Below are 19,952 nucleotides of genomic sequence, written 5' to 3' on the forward strand. Positions count from 1 at the left end.
TGGTTTTCCCGTAAACCTACTTCCGGGTTTCCCAATCAATTCAATTTGAAATTTATTGCTTCAATATGAAATTGCCTTTGAAAAGTAATACTAGTAAAACAGAGCAGTAATGAACCATACTCGAGTAAAATATCCAGAAATATTTCCAGTTCTCAAACAAAAGAAATCATAGAAATTGAAGCGTTCTAACGAGGGAATCCCTGGACGGCAGGTCATGTGATCACAAAATGTCTGCGCCCATGGATGACACTAATTTCAACTCGAATATCGACAGTTCGACGAATTCTGAGGTTCTTTCATCGAGAAAATCTGCAAATAAATGTAAAACACCTAAAACTAGAAATGACACTGCGGTATGTTACATTGATTTTAGTTTCCCGTCAATCTGGTGGCCCAACAGACAAGTCTTCAATTTATTACTAACTATTGCGTCTTACACTATTTATTCAGCAGAGCGGCTTACCTCTACTTACTAACCTTTTTAGTCTAAATTCCAGTTGTTACGGGTTCCTTCTTAAACAGCCCTATTTCTGTACAGTGATACTACTTGTCTGAATATGAATACACGAAATGGGTTACCCTAGCCTAGTGACGAAGGTCCCTGCGCCTAATCGTTGGTCGTAAGCTTTTATTACGTCATTGCTCATTTTCTCATAATGATAGGTTCGCGGTACGAATGATAACAGTATTTTGAGTAAATGTTCGATGGCGAATCTCGGATATTTCGACGATGAATTCTTGCAGTATTTCGTGTGTAAAAAAGTGCGACGTGCGCCACTTATAAACAGGTTCGTATCACATCCTAGCAACTCGCTTAATTATCTTCTGACATAAGGCTAAAATAAATTTTTTGTTTCAGATGTTATTTCATCCGCTCGTCGGCCATTGATTACTCGCTGAAAACCTTCGTGAAAGAAATATCCGGAAAAAAACAGGTATCAAAATCAAAGTTATCTTTTAAATTTATTCATCATATCAGGGTTCTAACAGAGCGGGGAAAATTCTCTCAACCCACGCAGGGCATTACTAGCCGGCTCTCTGTTTCTTTTTTCCACAATTTGGGAGAGAGACCACCTTCGACCGAGAAAATCTGTCGCCGGGTTCAAACCCATACAGTAAACCCTGGATTGACGTGACCAGTGACCGGCAGCTAAAACCACTCGGCCACTGTGGCTCACATCTTATAATTTGTCAGGGTCTAGAGAAATATTGGAATTTTGGGTTCCCTGATTTGTAAGAACCCTATGATATTTGATGACAATGATTTCGTTGATGTTAATTATGATTATTGTTTATATCTATATAGATAATTTCACTCGGTGCTGGATTTGACTCTTCTTACTTCCGTCTAAAAAATCAAGGTCTTCTAAAAGATGTGATATTTTATGAGGTAAAATAATTGATCGCGAAACACAATTTCTAGCGTATTTGACCACTCTATAAATTCACTGTCTCTCCTGAAATGATTTAATTATAGATAGATTTTATTGAAAACGCTCAGAGGAAAGCGAATCTCATTCGTAACTGTGAATCATTAAACGGTTTGATTCAGGAATCAGAAATACCAGTCGCACTCCAGCCTTACACAGGTAATTCATAGAAATTCTAGTTTGATTTATGGAGTTCTAAAATTCCTCTTTATTCGGTGCCGGTCAATTCAGTAACCAGCTCGAGTCTGTCCGAATTTGTTCGAGTTTATTTGGAATAATTTGCCAGGATTCAACTCCTTCTTCATGGGTAAAATAATGAATCTGATAGACTTCAAACATTGAAAACAAACTCAGGTTTAACCTTACTTAAAACTGTGGAACTGGATCCTGATTCTATACTTGCTCGAGTCTGTTCAATTTGTTCGAATTTATTTGGAATAATTTTCCATCCTCATGGGGGTAAAATTATGAAAGTGATAGAGTTCAAACATTGACAACAATCTCAGGGTTAAACCTTACTTAAAACTGTGGAACTGAGTCCTGATTTATATACTTGCTCAAGTCGTTCAAATTAATTGGGCATAATTTTCTTGTTTCCCTGGATCCACCCTCGACCTGTTACTCCGAACTTGATCCTGATTCTCAACTGGCTCAGATATTTAAGGCAGGGTTTACTGTAGGTAAAATATCTCTTGTTTATTTCAGGTATTTACTGCGATGATTACCGATTACTAGGTATAGATCTAACGCAGTTACCTCTACTGACCAGTTGTCTAACTGAATGCGGTATCAATCTATCTATTCCTACATTACTACTATCAGAATGTGTGATGACTTATATGGGACACAAAAGGTACGATCGAAAATAATCAATTTCATTATTCTGCGTGAAAATATGCAGATGTATGAAGTATGGGTAGATGATGTACGGGTTCCCCTGAACAACGGCTAGCTACCAGGACCCAGTTCCACAGTTGTGAGTTAGAGTTAACTCAGAGTTAAAGTTAGTTCATTTTCAATGAGTTAACTCGGAGCTAAATCTTAACTCGCAACTGTGGAACTGGACCCTGACTATCATCATCTGTGTGGTTTGTGTTGTAGGGCTTCCTCATTGATACAGTGGGCCAGTGATATGTTTCCTGATGCAGTATTTGTAACATATGAACAGATCTTTCCTTACGACACTTTCAGCAACATAATGTATGTATTCAACACCTCTACTCCAAAACTCTCAAACAGACTGTGTCAAACTCACTCAATCTTATCATCTCTTATTCTTTCTATTATATACTACAGGTGTAATCATTTTAAAAAGTTCGGATCTCCGTTAAGAAGTATAACCGTCTATCCAAATCCACAAGATCAGATTCAACGCTATAAAAAACTTGTAAGTAATCAATTTCAATCGTGTCTTGATAATGTAAAATCTCACACTCAGAAAGAAACTAGAGTAACAAAAAAAGAGTTTGATACTCGTGGACCCAGTTCCACAGTTCTGAGTTAGATTTGACTCTGTGGAACTGGCTCCTGAAGCTGACTATGAGGATATAGTCGATACATTGACAATAAAACATTAAGAAAACCTTTCTGACTCTGATATTTAATTTTCATTTGTATTGCGAGATTTTATGTTATCGTTACAACATCGACTCATGGACTCTATGATTCTTTTATGAAACAGAATTCATCAAAAAACCGATGATAAGTCGGATGTTTTAAGTATGCGTTTCTATTCAGGGATGGAACGAAGCCGTTTCTATCGATATGAATCAATTTTACCATTGTTTCGTCTCCGATGACGACAAACGACGAACGAAATCGCTAGAAATATTCGACGAATTCGAGGAATGGCATTTAACCAATAATCATTATTCGATATTGTTCGCTTCGAGAGGCTCGGCGTGCGATATCAGGGGTTTATTTAAAATAGGTCGGTATCAACTAACATCTATTTCAACTTGTTTTCAAAGACGTTGGGCATCCTCCCCAGAGGTGGATCTAGAAATTCAGCTTGGGGCTCACACTAATCATTCTATGGCAGTTGGCTGCTGGATCTGCCCCTGGGATTGGCAAAAAATCATCTCTTAGGCAAAAAGATGATACCTTGTTTCTCATAATCAGCCAGGTTCGAACTTGTCATCTTTTGAGCTCAGCAGAAATGAGAGATGAGGTATCAATTTTTGAAATGAATTAAGTCTGAAATTAGTCTTCTTAGATACGTAAATCATCCATAGATTTATCACTACAACTTTACATGTCGCCGATTCTTTAACAGGTTGTCAACCGGTCGAACCAATGAAGTTTCCGGAAAGCGTTCCTCGTATTGAAATAAAACCGGGCAGTTTTAGCGCGGATGCCGTGCTACGTTTCGGTCACGCGACGGTAACCCTCGGCAACGACGCGGTCATGGTAACGGGTGGTTTCGGAGATGTACGCGGGAAACATCAGAAGATTCGAGATACGGTCGTATTCGATGTGAAAGGGTTAAACAACATTACAGTGGAATCAACTACTGCTGATATACTGGGTGAGTTTACTATCACATTTAATGATCTCATAGGAGGATTTATGGAGGCAGCCATAGTGGTTTATAGTTGTATTAAACCTCTCTTTTAATGAGCTAAAGTTTGAAATTTTTTTGGGTTAGGCTACTCCTGTAACCAGGGATTTCAAAGCTACAGACAAGACCCTATACTGAACATTATGTCTGCCTTGTTGTACTTAGAATAACTCCCTCAGAAGTTACAATTTCAGGATAACCACCTACCGATAATCAATTTCTGAGCTTGCCAGTAAAAATTGTTTGCTCCATAAAATCCCTTTATGGCATCAACTGACATGTCTGATATTATAGTTAATTTGATGATGTCATACGGATGGTTAATGGATACGGCCATATTGGAAAGTTATAAATACGTAGTTTACACTATTTCCAGTCTTGATGAGTAACATTAAGAGAAACCCGCAATATATCAATTTAAACAACTGCTATTGTATTCTCATGTTTCGAGGGAAATCCTTTCACCGATCTTCAGAGTTTATCTGAAAAATTATTTTTGAAAAACTATTCTTGAAAAAAACTTGTTGTACGTATATATATATATATATATATATTTCACAGGTGTTCGGTTGTTTCATACGATGAACTCGATCGATGAGAATCAGTTGATTATATTCGGAGGACGAACTTCACCGACTCATCCACTCGACGATCTCATTATCTGTGAACACTCAACGTCGCGCGATAGAACAACCGTTCATTTAAACTATACATCGATCAGTTCCTCGACCACTACAGGAGAAACGTGTACCGCCAGGTGGCGCCATACTTCAAATATTGTTCGAATAGAAGGTAAAACCAGGGGCTGAAATTTCTCACACTTTGTTTAGAGACGAATGGTGGATAAATGCAGTAGTGACAATTGAAATCGCATTACCATGGTATTATCAACCTGTTAACTGCGACCAACTTTTTGTAACTAGGCCCTGTAGGTAGGAGCAGACAGATAACGAGGGGTGCTTACAGGGTCACTCATCCTGTTCAAAATTGCATCTTTTTGGATGAATTCCTCAAAAATATCTTTAATCTAAGTCCAATGATGGATTGCTGCTCGTAGCCTTCTGCGTCGCTGCTTTATCAGTGAGGAACTTCCTTCCCCTTCTTTTGAACCCCGACCTCCCAATTTTCCTAGATGCGTCCCTGCTGGCTCCAGGTGTGCTCACAGACCTCATTATTTCTTGCACAATATCTGCATAGAACCTTCTATGATTTGTAGACAAACCCCAGCTACAAGTCAATGGTTGAAGCGCGATCATCGTAATAATTAAATAGATTATCATATTAGTTATTATTACCCCCATGATTTACAGCAGATAATGAAATATAGAATGAACTATTTATAGGTGAAATTTGTCTATTGATTTACGGAGGGTGTGGCGAAAAACAAAGTGTACTGAACACGTGTTATTTATTCAACATTTCAACTTCTCATTGGAAAAAGGTAATGAAGATTATCATTCGCAAACTGAACATTTTATCAATGGTTATTGGGCTAAACCCACAGTCGATGATATTATAGTTTATTGTGACAGTTCCCCAAATGATGAGGTTTAGTTAAAAATTCAAAACAGTCAGAATAAACTGTTAAATCATTAACTGTGGGTTTTGTTCAACTCTGAAATACTGCGATCAGTCTCGACAGGTCATCAATTATACACAGTACCAGTATATTTTGTTAACTATTTCTAGATTGAGTTGAAATGTGCTGATGCTGCTGATGAAGATGTCCATCTCCCCGGTCTCCACTCTCACACCAGTTCTCTGTATAACGATGATAAACTGATTATAGTCGGAGGTCTCAATTCCGATTTACGACCTACAAATGCTATATATACGTTACAAACAACATCGTGGATCTGGTCGAAACTATCAACTAACGGTCATCTTATACCTAGGTAATATCTCGTACGGACCCGTAGAGACCCGTAGGTACAGATTTAGGGGGTGGTCTCGGAGCCTTCCCATCGTGGTTGCCCAGTTCATCTCAAGACAGATCGTTAAGATGTGGAAATCCGACACATATCCTCCCAAAAATTGCAACCTTTTCAATGTATTTCTTGAAAAATATCTTATACCTAGGTAATATCCCGTAGAGACCCATAGAGACCCGTATGGACAGATTTAGGTGGTGGTCTCGGGGCCTTCCCATCGGTGTGGTTGCCCTGTTCGTCAACACAGATCGTTTAGACCTGGAAATCCGACACACATCCTCCCAAAAATTGCAACCTTTCAAAAAAATATCTAAAAACCAACATCGAAGCCATTTGGAACCCTAAAAAGAGGCATTTGACTTGCTGCTGACAAATATCTTTTCTTTTCTCAACCCCAGCCTTCCAATTTTCCTCGATCAACCCCTGAATATAGCAGTGACTGCTGGGCAGTTGAATTCGAATTTATTCATAAATTTCTTGTAACGAAAAGTAAATGTTGATATATTTTCCAGGTACTCGCATTCAACTCATGTTTACGAAGATAAACTATTGATTGTGGGAGGTGTGACCGTTGAACATTATCCACCACCAGGTGTCGCTATTGTAGATCTGAAATCAGGGTTCGTCCATGAATTCCCACTTCCGGTAAGTGTAGAAGGAGCTGAACTATTTTAATTTTAGACTTTCATGATCTCTGGTTCTACTGTCGAAAATTTCGATTTGAAAAGTTTAAGGAGGTTGAAAAATGAACTGATTTCGACCTGTGGAAACTTTGTTATGATATATTCTAGAACATGAAGTGTAGCTCCATTCAAAGTAAATAAGGGCTTATTATCAATAATCATCGACAAAGTTTCTTTTTCAAATATCTTGTATTAAGGCATTGGAATCTTATTTTTCAAGACCGTTTTCTGTTTTCCCATACCTTTTTGATTTGCATTGAAAAGGACTTTCTAAAACTTGTAAGAACCATGTAAATTGTAATTAAATAAGCGTGTTCATATTTTCTTGGTTTGTATTTGTAGTCATATTCTCCTGAACATCCGTTGCTGTTACACAACCATCGCAGTCTGATTCTCACCGGCGCTGATGGAAACAATTCGACCACCACCGCAGCAGCAGCAACAAGAGCACCAGTACCACCAGCAGGAGCAGCAGCACCAGTACCACCAGCAGGAGCAGCAGCACCAGTACCACCAGCAGGACCACCAGCAGGAGCACCACCAACAGCAGCAGCAGATCAATTAAAACTTCTAGTCATCGGCGGTGGTGGAAACTGTTTTACTTTCGGAACGCACTTTAATCAAACTCCTGTTTATTTGGACGTTACTCGGTGTTGGCAGTTTTATGGAAATCACGGCTCATAGCAGAGCATCAGCTTACAAAGTGTTTGATTTAATGTTGAACTATATGATCACTGGATTCAGTTGCACAGTCGCTAGAAAGTTGTCTAAAAAATCTTAATTCTGGTCTTAAGTTGTTAGAAAGGCTATAAACAAAATGAGTTTTACTGGTCTTTAAGTTGTTAGATTGGTTATAGAAACAAAATGAGCTAAGTCTGGTCTTAAGTTGTTAAAATTGGCTATAGAACCGAAATCAGAATTGTCTTTGTTGAAGACTGGTCTTAAATCTAAGACGTGATTACGCGTAGCAAGCCTCTAAATAAGAAACACTGTATTGAAGTTAACAATTGTGCATTAGTTCTCAATCTCAATAAATGGAGTGTCCCGGATTCGAATTTTATAGTTACTCATGCTGATTCTGAGTGGATTCTCATTCATACCCAGTCCATGTTTCCCCGCGATCCAGCCCATCGTCGATATTCGACCGTCGACTTTATTCGGATCATTTGGAACCAACAAAATTCACCCGGTTTGCTGGAAATCCGGATTATTGGTCATTTCTTGTATATTAATGAGCAATAAATGGACTGCAAATATTGTCTGGATTAGACCAAAATATGGATTCAGGCGATCTGAATTTATAGCGGGTTTTACTGTATTTGAAAGTTTATCGATGATACAGTAGACTCCGCTTAATTCGGTCATTTGGAAGCAACAAATTTAATCCGGTTTACGAGAAATCTGGATTATTGGTCATTTCCTTGTATATTGATGATCATGGACTACAATTATTGTCTGGATTAGACCAAAATATGGATTAAGCCGATCCTGGTTGGCCGATTTGGATTAAGCCGATTTGGTGTTTTGACAAGTAGAAAAACGTCTCGGATCTATAGACGACGAAACGCGTCGACCAAAACAGAATCGATTTACATATAATCACGTTGCGAATATTCGAGATCCATTGATTTCAAAAGTAGCCCAAATTACCGTTATTATTATCACGAAATTATTACTGAATTGTCAATTTATGTTCGATACAGATTGTTAGGTCATAAGCTATTTTATGGTCAGCACGTTTCTTTATTGCACCATCAATGCAGTCGTACCGGAGGGTCGGGTAGCGACGAACCCCTAAAAATCATCAAAGTGGCGTTTCGGTTGGGCCAGTCAATACATTTGGGGCAAGACTTTTCGAAATTTGGATACTATTTTCAAGTTTTACAGTAGATTGCCTGAAATTATAGGATCTGGTCGCACCCTATTAAGGTCTGGTTTTTGGGTCGACTTTTTGGAATATCTTTCCTGCCATATGATTTTTATAGTCCTCTATAGTCGAACCCGTACGTCGCTTTGTCCTTGCGACGTGGCAGTGTATTTCCCAGTACAGATGCGAAAATATTAATGAAACCTGTTTGAATAAATGTCATCCAAGAACATAAGGATTCCACCAAAACCTTTTGTTACTTTAAGATATTCTTGATTCGCTGAAAAAACAATGGAGAAATTGAGATGAGAACTGGGCGATCACCGGGACGCGTCTCCAGTCGCCACCGTCACTTCAACTCAGATATATGTGAAATTAAACAACTTCCCATGAAAATATTTACAAAATTGATATAAAGATTATCGGAAATATAAATAGTAATCATGTAATAAAGTTTGTTAGGTGTAAATTATTGTTTGATTTCGCCAGGGGTCGATTTAGAAAAAGGACCCGAGTTCGGCGTCATACCGCGTCTGACGAAACTGCTCTGGTAGGGTCAAAATAAATCGTCAAATTCCACCAGTTTTACCGCTCCAAATTTCACAAAACTTCGTCAGTTGATAGAAAACAACATTATCTTTCATCTGAAATAATAGTTAGATGGATTTCGAGATGCGAAACGTATTAATTTTTAGCTTTAGAACAAAGTTTTATTTTATTGTCCGCGATTGTCTTCAAACAACTGAGATTTCGATACCGTTAATGAATATGAAATATCGATTTGATCACATAGATTGATAGAGTCAGATCTTGGCTTTCAGAATATGTTAGTTATGTTTGGGTTTGAGCGGTGATAATTCGAGAAATTAACCGTTTATGAAAATCATCCAGCACAAAATCCGCGTCGGTGAATTCAGCTGAATAGAATCGAGCGCTCTGCGCGTAGCAGCGGTACGTGCGCGTCGGCAATAGTTGAACATATACAAGCGCGTATCGGCTGAACGGACATCACTCGAACTGTAGAAACCGTTCATTCAACACGTCGCGTTCTGATCTACGAGATTATCAACTCAACTACTACAACCATGTCTGACGCCGTAGCCGCCGCTCCAGCCTCGCCCGCTAAAAAGGCCGTTGCAAAGAAGACCGCGAAACCGAAAGCTCCGGCCGCTCATCCCCCGTTCAACGTCATGGTGAAAGCCGCTATCACCGCCTTGGGAGACAAAACCGGATCGTCTCTGGTCGCCATAAAGAAGTACATCGCCGGACACTACAAGGTCGACATCGAACGTCAAGGCACCTTCATCCGTAAAGAACTGAAATCCGGACTCGAGAAGGGAACTTACGTTCGTTACATGAACAAAGGTCAAGGCGCTTCTGGACGTTTCAGATTGAGTCAGGGAGCGAAGAAAGAAGAGAAAGATGCCGCCAAACCGAAGAAAGTCGTAAAGAAACCAGCCGCCAAGAAGGTCACCAAACCTAAAGCAGCTAAACCGACGAAAGCGAAGAAGCCTGCCGCTAAGAAAACAACCGCCAAGAAAGCGACGAAAGCTTCGCCGAAAAAGAAAGCTGCGGCCAAGCCTGCCAAGAAAACCAAAACTCCAACCAAGAAGGCAGCAGCCAAACCGGCCAAGAAAAAGACTCCAGCGAAGAAAACCGCCGCTAAGAAAACTGCAGCAAAGAAATAAATGAATTCGACGGTCTTTTGAACTCTTGAATCGGTCCTTGTCAGGACCACCTAAAACTCCCAGAAAGGGCCGGTGTTATGACTCCTGCCTCGCTGTTAATGCTTCCTCCTAGTTATAACTTGTTGTTTATTGAAAGTAAATCTTTTATTATCATGAAAATTCCCGCAACAGTAATTTTTTTGCCCATACCCTTAAGTTTATACAACACGTTCTGTATTCTAAGGCTGGGTTCAACCTTGGGAGTAAACATTTTTGACTAATGGGAACATCCGAAGTTCTTTCAATAATCTATTGTTCCCTGCCCTTTAGTTACAAGGTGGTAGTTGTGGGTACCAATTCGGGTTGTCTTTGTCAGATGGGCAGCTCAGTCTATATGGGCCAATAGCGGATTAACAAGCTTCGAGTGTTTGTTGAGTTTAATTCACTCAAACACTAGGGTAAGCAGGTTTCGACCTAGCGCGCTGCTAGGTTCAGTATGTCTCCTAGTGTTGCGCTCTGATGGTGGACAGTTCGTTTTCTTTCTAGTTTAGCGATCATCATAGCGACGTAATTGTCGAAACATCGAATATCGTCCTCGATATCTCCGGCTGGTGGGCAGATTCTCAGGTCGGTGAGCTGCGGTGCAGATTCGAATCGTTTCTGCGCCGCCGGCAATAGACCCAGTTTAGCCAATAGTCGATCTGTCAAAAATAAAAACACAATGTCATGATAATTCATATTCTAATAGCGCACTCCTATAGAGCGCTTTATATCGGTCGGTATAGAATAATTATCACCCGATAAAATGCTCAGAGAACTAGAAGACAATGACAGTAAACCGTTTACTGGTCACTGCTTGTTTGTACATGGAATTACGATAGATGGCGCATTAGTCAAACGGTGCACTTCAAGTACGTTGGATTCCCTAACTCCATGATTTCCTGGTGCCATTTGCTCAAAAGTTGGTTAGAGTTTAACTAGTCGATAGTTGACCTAGTGACACATATACAATCAAATGTTTACTCCGGTATTTATCCACCGGTTATCTTTAACCAACTTTTGAGCAACTGCAGCCCCTGATTTGTAATTTGTATAATCATTTCTAGCAATAAATTACAATAGATTCACGATCGATCACTGTAGATGTCTCTTACGTTTATCAAAAGAAGCTGTTGAGAATTGAACGCAGATCAGTAAAACTGCGACCACCATTAAACACTTCTGACGACGACTAACGAGAGACATGATTTTCAAAATTCACCTGAAATTAAAAACTTCGAATTATCTTCAAACTCACGATTTATGACAACATAGATATAAAGTGGTCTTGTATTGTGGATTTCGTAGGTACAGGCCGATAGGCAAATTAAACGATTGAAACCCAGTCACACCAGCCCCACTGACCCTCAGACACAATCTCCAGCCCCACTGAGACTGAGACACAAACTCCATTATAAGCCCAGTCCAACCACCCCTATGAGACAAATCCCAGTCCCATGGATTCGTGAGACCAACTCGTTTGCCTATGCCGGAGTTGTATTACTGGCACTGAAGTTCACACTCTTTCTCAGATCGAACTTGTTCAAACGCTCAAAGGACATCTATAGTAAATCATAAAACGCGCATACACGACTATTGACCCCCGTGTCGCCATATCTGTTGTCAAACATCAAACTGCAGGTCATGGACCTTAATCGCATTCTCAAAATTAGTGAATCCTACGCACGCCCGCTGTCCTTACAAACTGACCCCTCGCCCAAGATGACCCCTGGCCTTGGTGCGTTACTCAAAGGTTGGTTTGAGGGAACCAGTAGATAAATGAGACTGAGACAATTAAAAGTTCATCGTTACTTTTGGTCGACGGTCCCAGTGAGCCTGTTTCTGATTAAGGGGTGTGAGAGGTGCCGGGTGAAGGGGTACCGGGACACGAACGAGAATTGCGCAGGATTTCAAAACTGAAATCAAACGTACGAAATTATGAATGATATTTCAAGTCGAGATTAATAAGATCTGTGAGATTATCGAAAAATCTCAAGAATGGATTAAGCCGATGTGATATACGTCGCGACAGGATTAAAACCACGCAATAATAAAACTACCGCATATATAGCGCGCACTGTAATCAATAATACTAGACCGGAACACTTTTAACTGTCACGTTAAGAACACTCACTGGCGACGAATAGACCCTCAGATCACTACAGGATATTAATCATTTCACCGTTAAGCAAATTAAACATGTATTACTAAGAGTATACAGAATTCGCTGAGTTCTCGATCAGTGCATTCTATAGTTATATTGCAATAGACTGAAATATTGTCAAGTATTTCGTCTAATTTATATCAATTGTTCATTAAATTAAAAGTCAAATGGTCCGTTAAGGGCTGGTGCCACTTTGAGGAGCGTATTCAAATATCCAAGTATATTACAAGAAAATCTTACTCAAATACCATTACCAGGGGGTAGGGGGTAGGGGCGGTTTAAACATCATAGCGTCGGCCCCCCTGCCTTTCTGGTGGATTAAGAAGCAATATAAAGATCACGGGGGCCGATCATAGACAACTGCGCGAAATTATGTTGTAAAACGGCTCTTAATTAATAATATCAGGACAGATAATTCCACAGTTGACGAATAGTTTTGTTAGAAAACAACTATTCCTGGAGATGATTATTAGGACGTAGTCGAAATGTCGAAATAACTATACAAGCTTGAGGAAAGGTTCAATTTTGTTGAGGTTTTGAGGGAAGGCCGTATAAGGTCAAGGTCTGCCTGGATCCAGAACTGTGGAACTGGGTCCAGAACTGTGGAAGTGGGTTGTTTACTGTGGAACTGTATTCAGAACTGCGGAACTGGATCCAGAACTGTGGAACTGTGTCCAGAACTGTGAAACTAAATCCAGACTTTGTGGTACTGGGTTCAACTGTGCCCAGATGGAACATTACAAATTGTCCTTGAACGAACTTTCGTTACATAAATTCTTACAGTACATAATTTATAATTTGAATAGTCAAATGTTGGCAGCGATCGTAGTAATCTATTATCACAATTACAAGTCGTTATTATCGGCGCTTTTATCTGATATCAAACAAAGCCGAACTATATCGTGTACTTAAGTCGACAGTTTGAGAATGTTTATTTCAGCATTTTCAATCGACGAATTTAAATCACCGAAAACTACTTAGAATCGAATCGAATTTATACAATTGAACACCACGCATTTATCAAAACCTTATCTATATAAAATCTTTGAAAGTTATGTCTCTCTTTTTCTAGCCTACGATCTTTATTCATATGATAATTATTTGACGTTTTCTCGCGGTCTCGTTTGTCATTGAATTTGTTTTACCCAACTGTTCTATCTATTTTTGCAGAAATCCTTACAATGTGGGAAACTTGATAATCGGTTCAAAGAAGTAGAATAGAACCCCCCCCCCCCCCCCATAGACTCAGACATAGAGAACATAGAGATGTTGCTCCCCATTGATCGGACAGACAGTGACTGTCTGATATCAATACAGTTAAAACCTAAAATATCACGTAAGAAAAAAAAAGAAAAATATTGTGGGTTTTCACTTCATTGTAAATTTAATAATATAATTTCAGATAAAAGATTCAAAAACGAAATTTATTGCTCAATAATTCGACTAAAACGACGTTTCACCTGACGATCGTCCCCAAATAAAGATCGTAGCGTAGTGGTTTTTCAATTTTTGATTTAAATGAATTAATTTCGTTTTTAATTATTTGAATTCGTATATATTGGGATTTGATGTTAATATCCTAACAAATCATGAACATGTAACTAACCTTTTGACTCCGTCAACGGCGTGGAAATCGTAGACTTATCCTGCGGTTTATCTGAATTATGTGACTCTGACATTTGGTTTTAATACCCGCTGCAACTGCTGCTGAAGGTGTAGTGTTCATATGCGGCGCTTGGTGGCGCTTCACGTCGAATCACGTGGGCGTATGATGGAGATGACGATTAAAATGAAACATTTCACAAACACCTGACGACGTCACGAATTCATATTTCAGTCGTGACCGAAAAATGATACGACGTTTGCAGAATTAGATACACGACAATTAATTTTGAATAATTTCGGATCATAATAACGATATATATATGTACATGTACATGTAGTCATCTTTCGTAACCGAGTCGTAGTTTTCGACTCTTTTCTCACGATAAACTCTGCTTTGATTTTTGTGTTTTGATAAATGACCTACATATATGCCTAAATGTATCGTATAACAAAATGATATCTAACGAATTGTATTAAATTCATGCATTATATCAACGACAAAATCTATACGCTTACGAGTAAATCAAAATATAACCATATATAACTTTAAATGTTTTAAGTTTATAGCTGATTTGGTGCTGTATATTTCCCTTAGTTTGTATCACATATTTCTTAATCGTGTCTGCATTGTTCTGGATTGTATCTCATAACTTTGTAATAACTTGATTATTCCTGAAGATGACAGGATTAAGTCGAACTTTCGAATAAACTACACTAGCTCAAGGGGACATTTTCAAACTATTTTTTTTCACTCTTAAAGTGCCGGGATTCTATGTAACGCTTAACTATTCTCTAAGATAAACAAAAAAATAATTTAGTGGATATTTTTTGTAATTGATCGCTCCACCACGGAACGCGATGATTAATTGCTGTTATCAAAAGAAGTTCATGAACCTCTAAAAATACACACGCGAAAAATACGAACGAGTCTTTTTGAACTTTTCACGACTTCACGAATCGTTGCGCGGTGACTTTCGTCTCTATTCGACGCACGGCGTGGTTTTTCTCTCGATTGAAGTTTTAAAATGATTGAAGCGGCGCCGCTCACGTGACTGAAGAGTAGATAGATCATTAGCCGAACTTCCGTTCAGATCACACCCGATCTAAATGATATCTTCAATCATCACATCACACGCTACTGCTGCTAAATATCACCTTAAAAAATTACACCGAATCTTTGTAAATTACTCCCTCTCGATTGAGAGAGGAGATATAGATAGAGAGGAGAGAGAGAGAGAGAGTCAGTCTCTTCTTTCTCCGCGTCGATATGATTAGATAGTTTCCTCTCAATTCAAGTGCCACCGGAAACTACGTATTCCAAACCCTGGGGAAAGAGATATATCAATGTTGGCGGCAGTTCAGACTCAAAAGTTGGTTGACAACTCGGAGATTGTGACGATAATCAAAACTCTATTATCAATATGGTATTTCACTCGGCGGATCATACAACTTTTGGACCCGGTTCCATATTCTTGTTGACGTTCGATTCTAAAGCCCCGGTTTCGTTCCCGGCAGGCGTGATGGGTTTGTAGTGGACGCACCAAAAATGGGCATTGTATCTATAGCAGCAGGTCATGCAATGAGTTCTCATATAGCGAATCTTTGTACCCAATCACCGCCAGCAGGTGTAATGGATTTGTGGTGTGGTGGGCAAAACATCAAGTCATTAGGCTAAAATGATACCTAGTTTCTCTGCTCTGCTGATCTTAAAAGTTGACCCGGCCGGCCGCCTATCTACCCTATACATTACTTTTTTTTAAATCGTGATCAATTTCACCATAACAGACCCGGCCGCTATAGAAATGAACTGTTTATAAATTTTATCGTATTTAACAAAAATGACCCGACCGCTGCGGAAAAACAAGGTGTCATTTTTGTTAAGCCTTTATCAATTTAATCAAATCAAAACGCCACAAATAAACATTGAAATTTGGTTAAAAATTCAACTCAAATCAAATAAAAATGGCTCAATCATTTCTATTTCCATATAGAAAAACTGTTACAATTTATTGTAACATTTTTAAGTACTAAGCATGATAAATAATACACAAGCATATCCTTACAGAAGACCATTTCCAGTCCAGGGATCAAACTGTTAGAAACACGTCGCGTGAAAGCGATTCTTTTATTTGTGGAACGTTTAAAGAAATAATAGCTATATCTATTCGACTATTCAACTTCTTGTAGCGACGTGTTTTTTAACTTCTGCTGAAAAAAGGGTCCGTATGCACACAAAAAAACACAAAAAGGTCTCTATCTAAATCTATGAATTATTTGTGTATGAAAGAGCTCTGAATAAAGTTCATATATTCCTTACATTCACAACATGTGACTGATTCTATTATAGGACAACCTGTAGAAATTGAATTCACTTTATAAAAAAAACCAGAGATATATTTTCTTATTATATCTATGCGAAGAGTCGTGTTAACGTGGTATCTCGACAAGAAAACAGGTAGTTATTGTGTAGATTTAACTGATTTTGAGATTACCAGCTACGAGCTTTCGCTAGTAATGCTGCTACAGCTCCATCGGGTATATGAGTTGAAATCAATGTTAATGCAATAGTATAAACCTACAGGACACTAATTAGAAAATAGCGTCATTCTCCTTATGAATCTCTACTGTTTATAATCGAGTCATAACTATATCGAAATTCATTACTGAATATTTGAAATCGTTATGAGTATTTTCATTGTAATACCAATATACCAATTTTTCTGATGATGAAGCTGCTCTATGCTCTAAGTAGCGAAAGCTAGCCCAGTTGCACAGTCGTGACTTAAGTCCGAAAGTGGTCTTAAATCTTAAGACTGGTCTTAAGTTGTTAGATTGGCTATAGAACTTAGTTGGTCTTAGACTGGTCTTAAGTCTGAGCCACGACTATGCAACCGACCCCTGCTGGTGATTAAAATCAGTTAACCTACACAAAGTGCTACCTCTGTTTTCTAGTTTAATTCATTATGTCTATGAATAACGGCTATCTGTGAGACAGGGATTACCAACAGTGACCAGTATCGTCAGGGATAACCGTTTATTGACTCGCAGAGAAAAATTGTGACTGAAGAATTGATCACCGGAGGACTTAAATTTTCAACCGAGGGACTGCGTATGGTGAATGAAGGCTACACCCTGAAATCGAGCCGATGCTAAAAATAGGATTTTTCGCGTGGAACATAACGAACTCTAAAGACTAACCCGAGTTTATCTAGACGCCGTGTGATTTGCCTTTTTGGATTGGAAGATGCTGAAAGTTATCGTTAATTGAGAAAATGAACTAATTTTGATTGAGTCTGTCTGATATCTAAGTGGCGACATCTGTCGGGATAGTTGATGTGCCGGTACACCATTTTCCCACTGGGTGCTAGGAATTTTTTATGGGCGTTTTTATACTTTGGGTTCACCAAGAACCTTAGTGTCTGTTTTACCACAGATTGTTTACACTAGGAACGTAGATCACTGCGGAGACAACCACCACCAGGACTGGATGAAACTTTGGGAACATACTATAATTTATTCATGATGGCCGATAGCGAATCGTCACCGCGAACTAAACGCGTCATCAAACGGAATACAACCTGTAATTCTATGCCCAGCAGACATTGTCAGTTCATTCCCGACGAAGTGTCCAATAACTCGTCGAATTATTATTCTGCTCGTAAGAATTTCTTGTTGAATTTCATGGACGACGACGAATGGCGTAAATCTGACGACACTCAGTTCTACGTGTTACCGTCGGCGAGGATTTCAGCGCGGCGTCGAGTCTGGACGTCGCCGACACCTGTCCGTCAGTCGGCAGAGTTAGTACGTCAACTTAGTGACGATACTGGAGATCACCAGACACCGGCATCATCATCACCGACATCACCTCCTCCATCTCGTCACAAATCAACCGTATCCACCCATCAGGATGCGACAACAATCGCGGCAGCGGCGGCGAAACCGTTAGAATTTAACAATTCGAAATTTATCTATAAACTCGATGACGCCGATCAGATCGTTAGAAATGGCGCTCATATCGATAAAACAGTCGAACATCAACTTTATCTCAAACTCAAAATGGATATCGATAAACATACCGAATGAAGAAATAATCCATCAATTCATATTAATCTCTTCTGATTAAAGGGGATTATATATTAATCCGATAATCCGTTAATCCGCATTAATCTCAATCTCAGTATATGTAAGATTTTTATCTTACATATTACATCTGACAGGTGTCCATCCGTCCGTCCGTATGTTATTATTGGACGTCGAAATAAACTCTACCCTGAAAATCAAATATCTAGTTGTTGTTTTTTTCTCGTTTTTCTCCTGTCGTTCATTTTGTTTTAATCTAAATCCTCCCCTTGACTCGGAGTTGAACCAATGATTATTGGTTCCACCTCAGTTATTTCAACTCACTACTGCGGTACAGGGGCCTCGAACACAATTCCAAGTGTTCAAATGTAGAATTATTCTGACTCTAAAAAGAGCCAAACTTCTAGAAATAGGCGTCGGTTCGAATCCCACCACTGCCATGTTACTCTTACCCCAATCAGTCACTTGCCGAATTTCCCAATTATGTAGGCCTACCTCGAAAAATCCGTAAATTCGACCGCCGATCACACAACTATAAATGTATACTTCGATTTGCGATTCCAAAGTCGAACCCCCTGTTTTGCCCACGGCAGGTGTGGTGGATTTGTAAGTTCGCCAAATCACACGAAATGGACCAATAAAAAAAAATAACAAGATTAAAACCATTGACAATGAACTGATCGATGTATTTGATTAATTTGCAATTGAAGTTTATTCTGGATTGTTGCGATGAATGCAGATGGATGCATAGACTTTGTGAATATAGAAATAGACTATACCTCGATTGTTTCACGCTGTTCCGGCGAGTGCAACATTTTTAATTAATGTTATCTGAAGGAGGTAAACTATACCTATCGACCTTCCAGGCAAGCGTTTAAGCAGTTCGTACTGTCAGCGAATTCTAGGGCTTTATACGCACATCTCTACTGAATGGATGAACAGGCAAAGAGCTTTTGTTTGAGTTTGTTTGCGATGCGAATTTTCCGTTCTGAAAAACAGCATTATCAGTACCAGAAAAAAATGTGAGTATGGGTAAATGGTTCATTCGAGTTACTGAAATTGAGTAGGTCGTCAATAATAACTAATAATAATTCTACTGAATTAGAATCATTGGGAATGAAATAACTAATCATTTTTTACCATATTATTAAAGCCATTGGGAATGAGAATATCATCATTGAGAGCGAGAAAGTCGTCATTAGTTACTTTTTTAATTACACTCTCAACCCGCTAAGCGCCACGCAGGGCATTATAAGCGAGTTCGGTGTTTCTTTTTCCCAGGGGGTGAGACCTTCGACCAAAAGACTCTGTCGCCACCAGGGTTTGAATTCGGCCACTGCGCCTCTCAAATTAGTAACTAATCATAATTTTACTGAATCGGCACAAAGTCAGTGAAAATAAGAAGGTGGTTATTGAACTTAATTCGTATGATTTACATGTAAACTGGCACAAACTCATAACACCTCACTCAATGTTCATACTCACAACTATGTTTACTTCGAATTATAAATTACTGAATGTTTGATTGTTTGCTGGTAGCAGCTAGCAAACTCTATGTCAAAAGTTGGTCATAAAAGAAGCTATCTGGTCCGAGAGATCGCAATAGAAAACACCGACTGCAAAGACATCGAACTTCAATGATTTATATCTGAAATATAGTTTTGAGAAAGGTACAAGTACAAGACAGTTTACGTAAGAAACAGGAATTGTACGGAACGGCTGTTTTACAAGAATAGTTGATTTTGAAGTGTTTGATTTGGCCACTACGGTCGAGTTCAGCTGAATGAAGAAATTACAAGTTAATCCTTGTCGACAAATATCACTGTATATGTTTAATATTTGTACAAACTTCAACTGTTACTGTGTGTAAAATGTCAAGGGTCTATGTGTTCTCTTATCAATATCAATGAATAGAAGGATTAA

At 38.9% G+C, this 19,952-nt stretch overlaps 2 protein-coding genes across 2 annotated transcripts; both read left to right on the forward strand.

Annotated features, from left to right (window-relative positions):
- The first annotated feature begins 228 nt into the window (after positions 1–228).
- On the forward strand, positions 229–7,647 carry LOC141912660 (tRNA wybutosine-synthesizing protein 4-like). Its single transcript, XM_074803984.1, has 15 exons — positions 229–353; positions 664–788; positions 860–935; positions 1,307–1,390; positions 1,478–1,589; positions 2,136–2,283; positions 2,532–2,630; positions 2,727–2,817; positions 3,168–3,360; positions 3,706–3,957; positions 4,552–4,782; positions 5,334–5,431; positions 5,680–5,885; positions 6,434–6,566; positions 6,947–7,647. The coding sequence occupies exons 1-15, from the start codon at positions 240–242 to the stop codon at positions 7,286–7,288; spliced, it is 2,304 nt and encodes a 767-aa protein (XP_074660085.1). The 5' UTR covers positions 229–239; the 3' UTR covers positions 7,289–7,647.
- Positions 7,648–9,556: 1,909 nt separating this feature from the next.
- Positions 9,557–10,159, forward strand: LOC141913011 (histone H1-like). Its single transcript, XM_074804450.1, has one exon. The coding sequence runs from the start codon at positions 9,557–9,559 to the stop codon at positions 10,157–10,159; it is 603 nt and encodes a 200-aa protein (XP_074660551.1).
- Positions 10,160–19,952: the final 9,793 nt, after the last annotated feature.

This window comes from Tubulanus polymorphus, chromosome 11, assembly GCF_964204645.1.
Source record: "Tubulanus polymorphus chromosome 11, tnTubPoly1.2, whole genome shotgun sequence".
Classification (NCBI taxonomy): domain Eukaryota; kingdom Metazoa; phylum Nemertea; class Palaeonemertea; order Tubulaniformes; family Tubulanidae; genus Tubulanus; species Tubulanus polymorphus.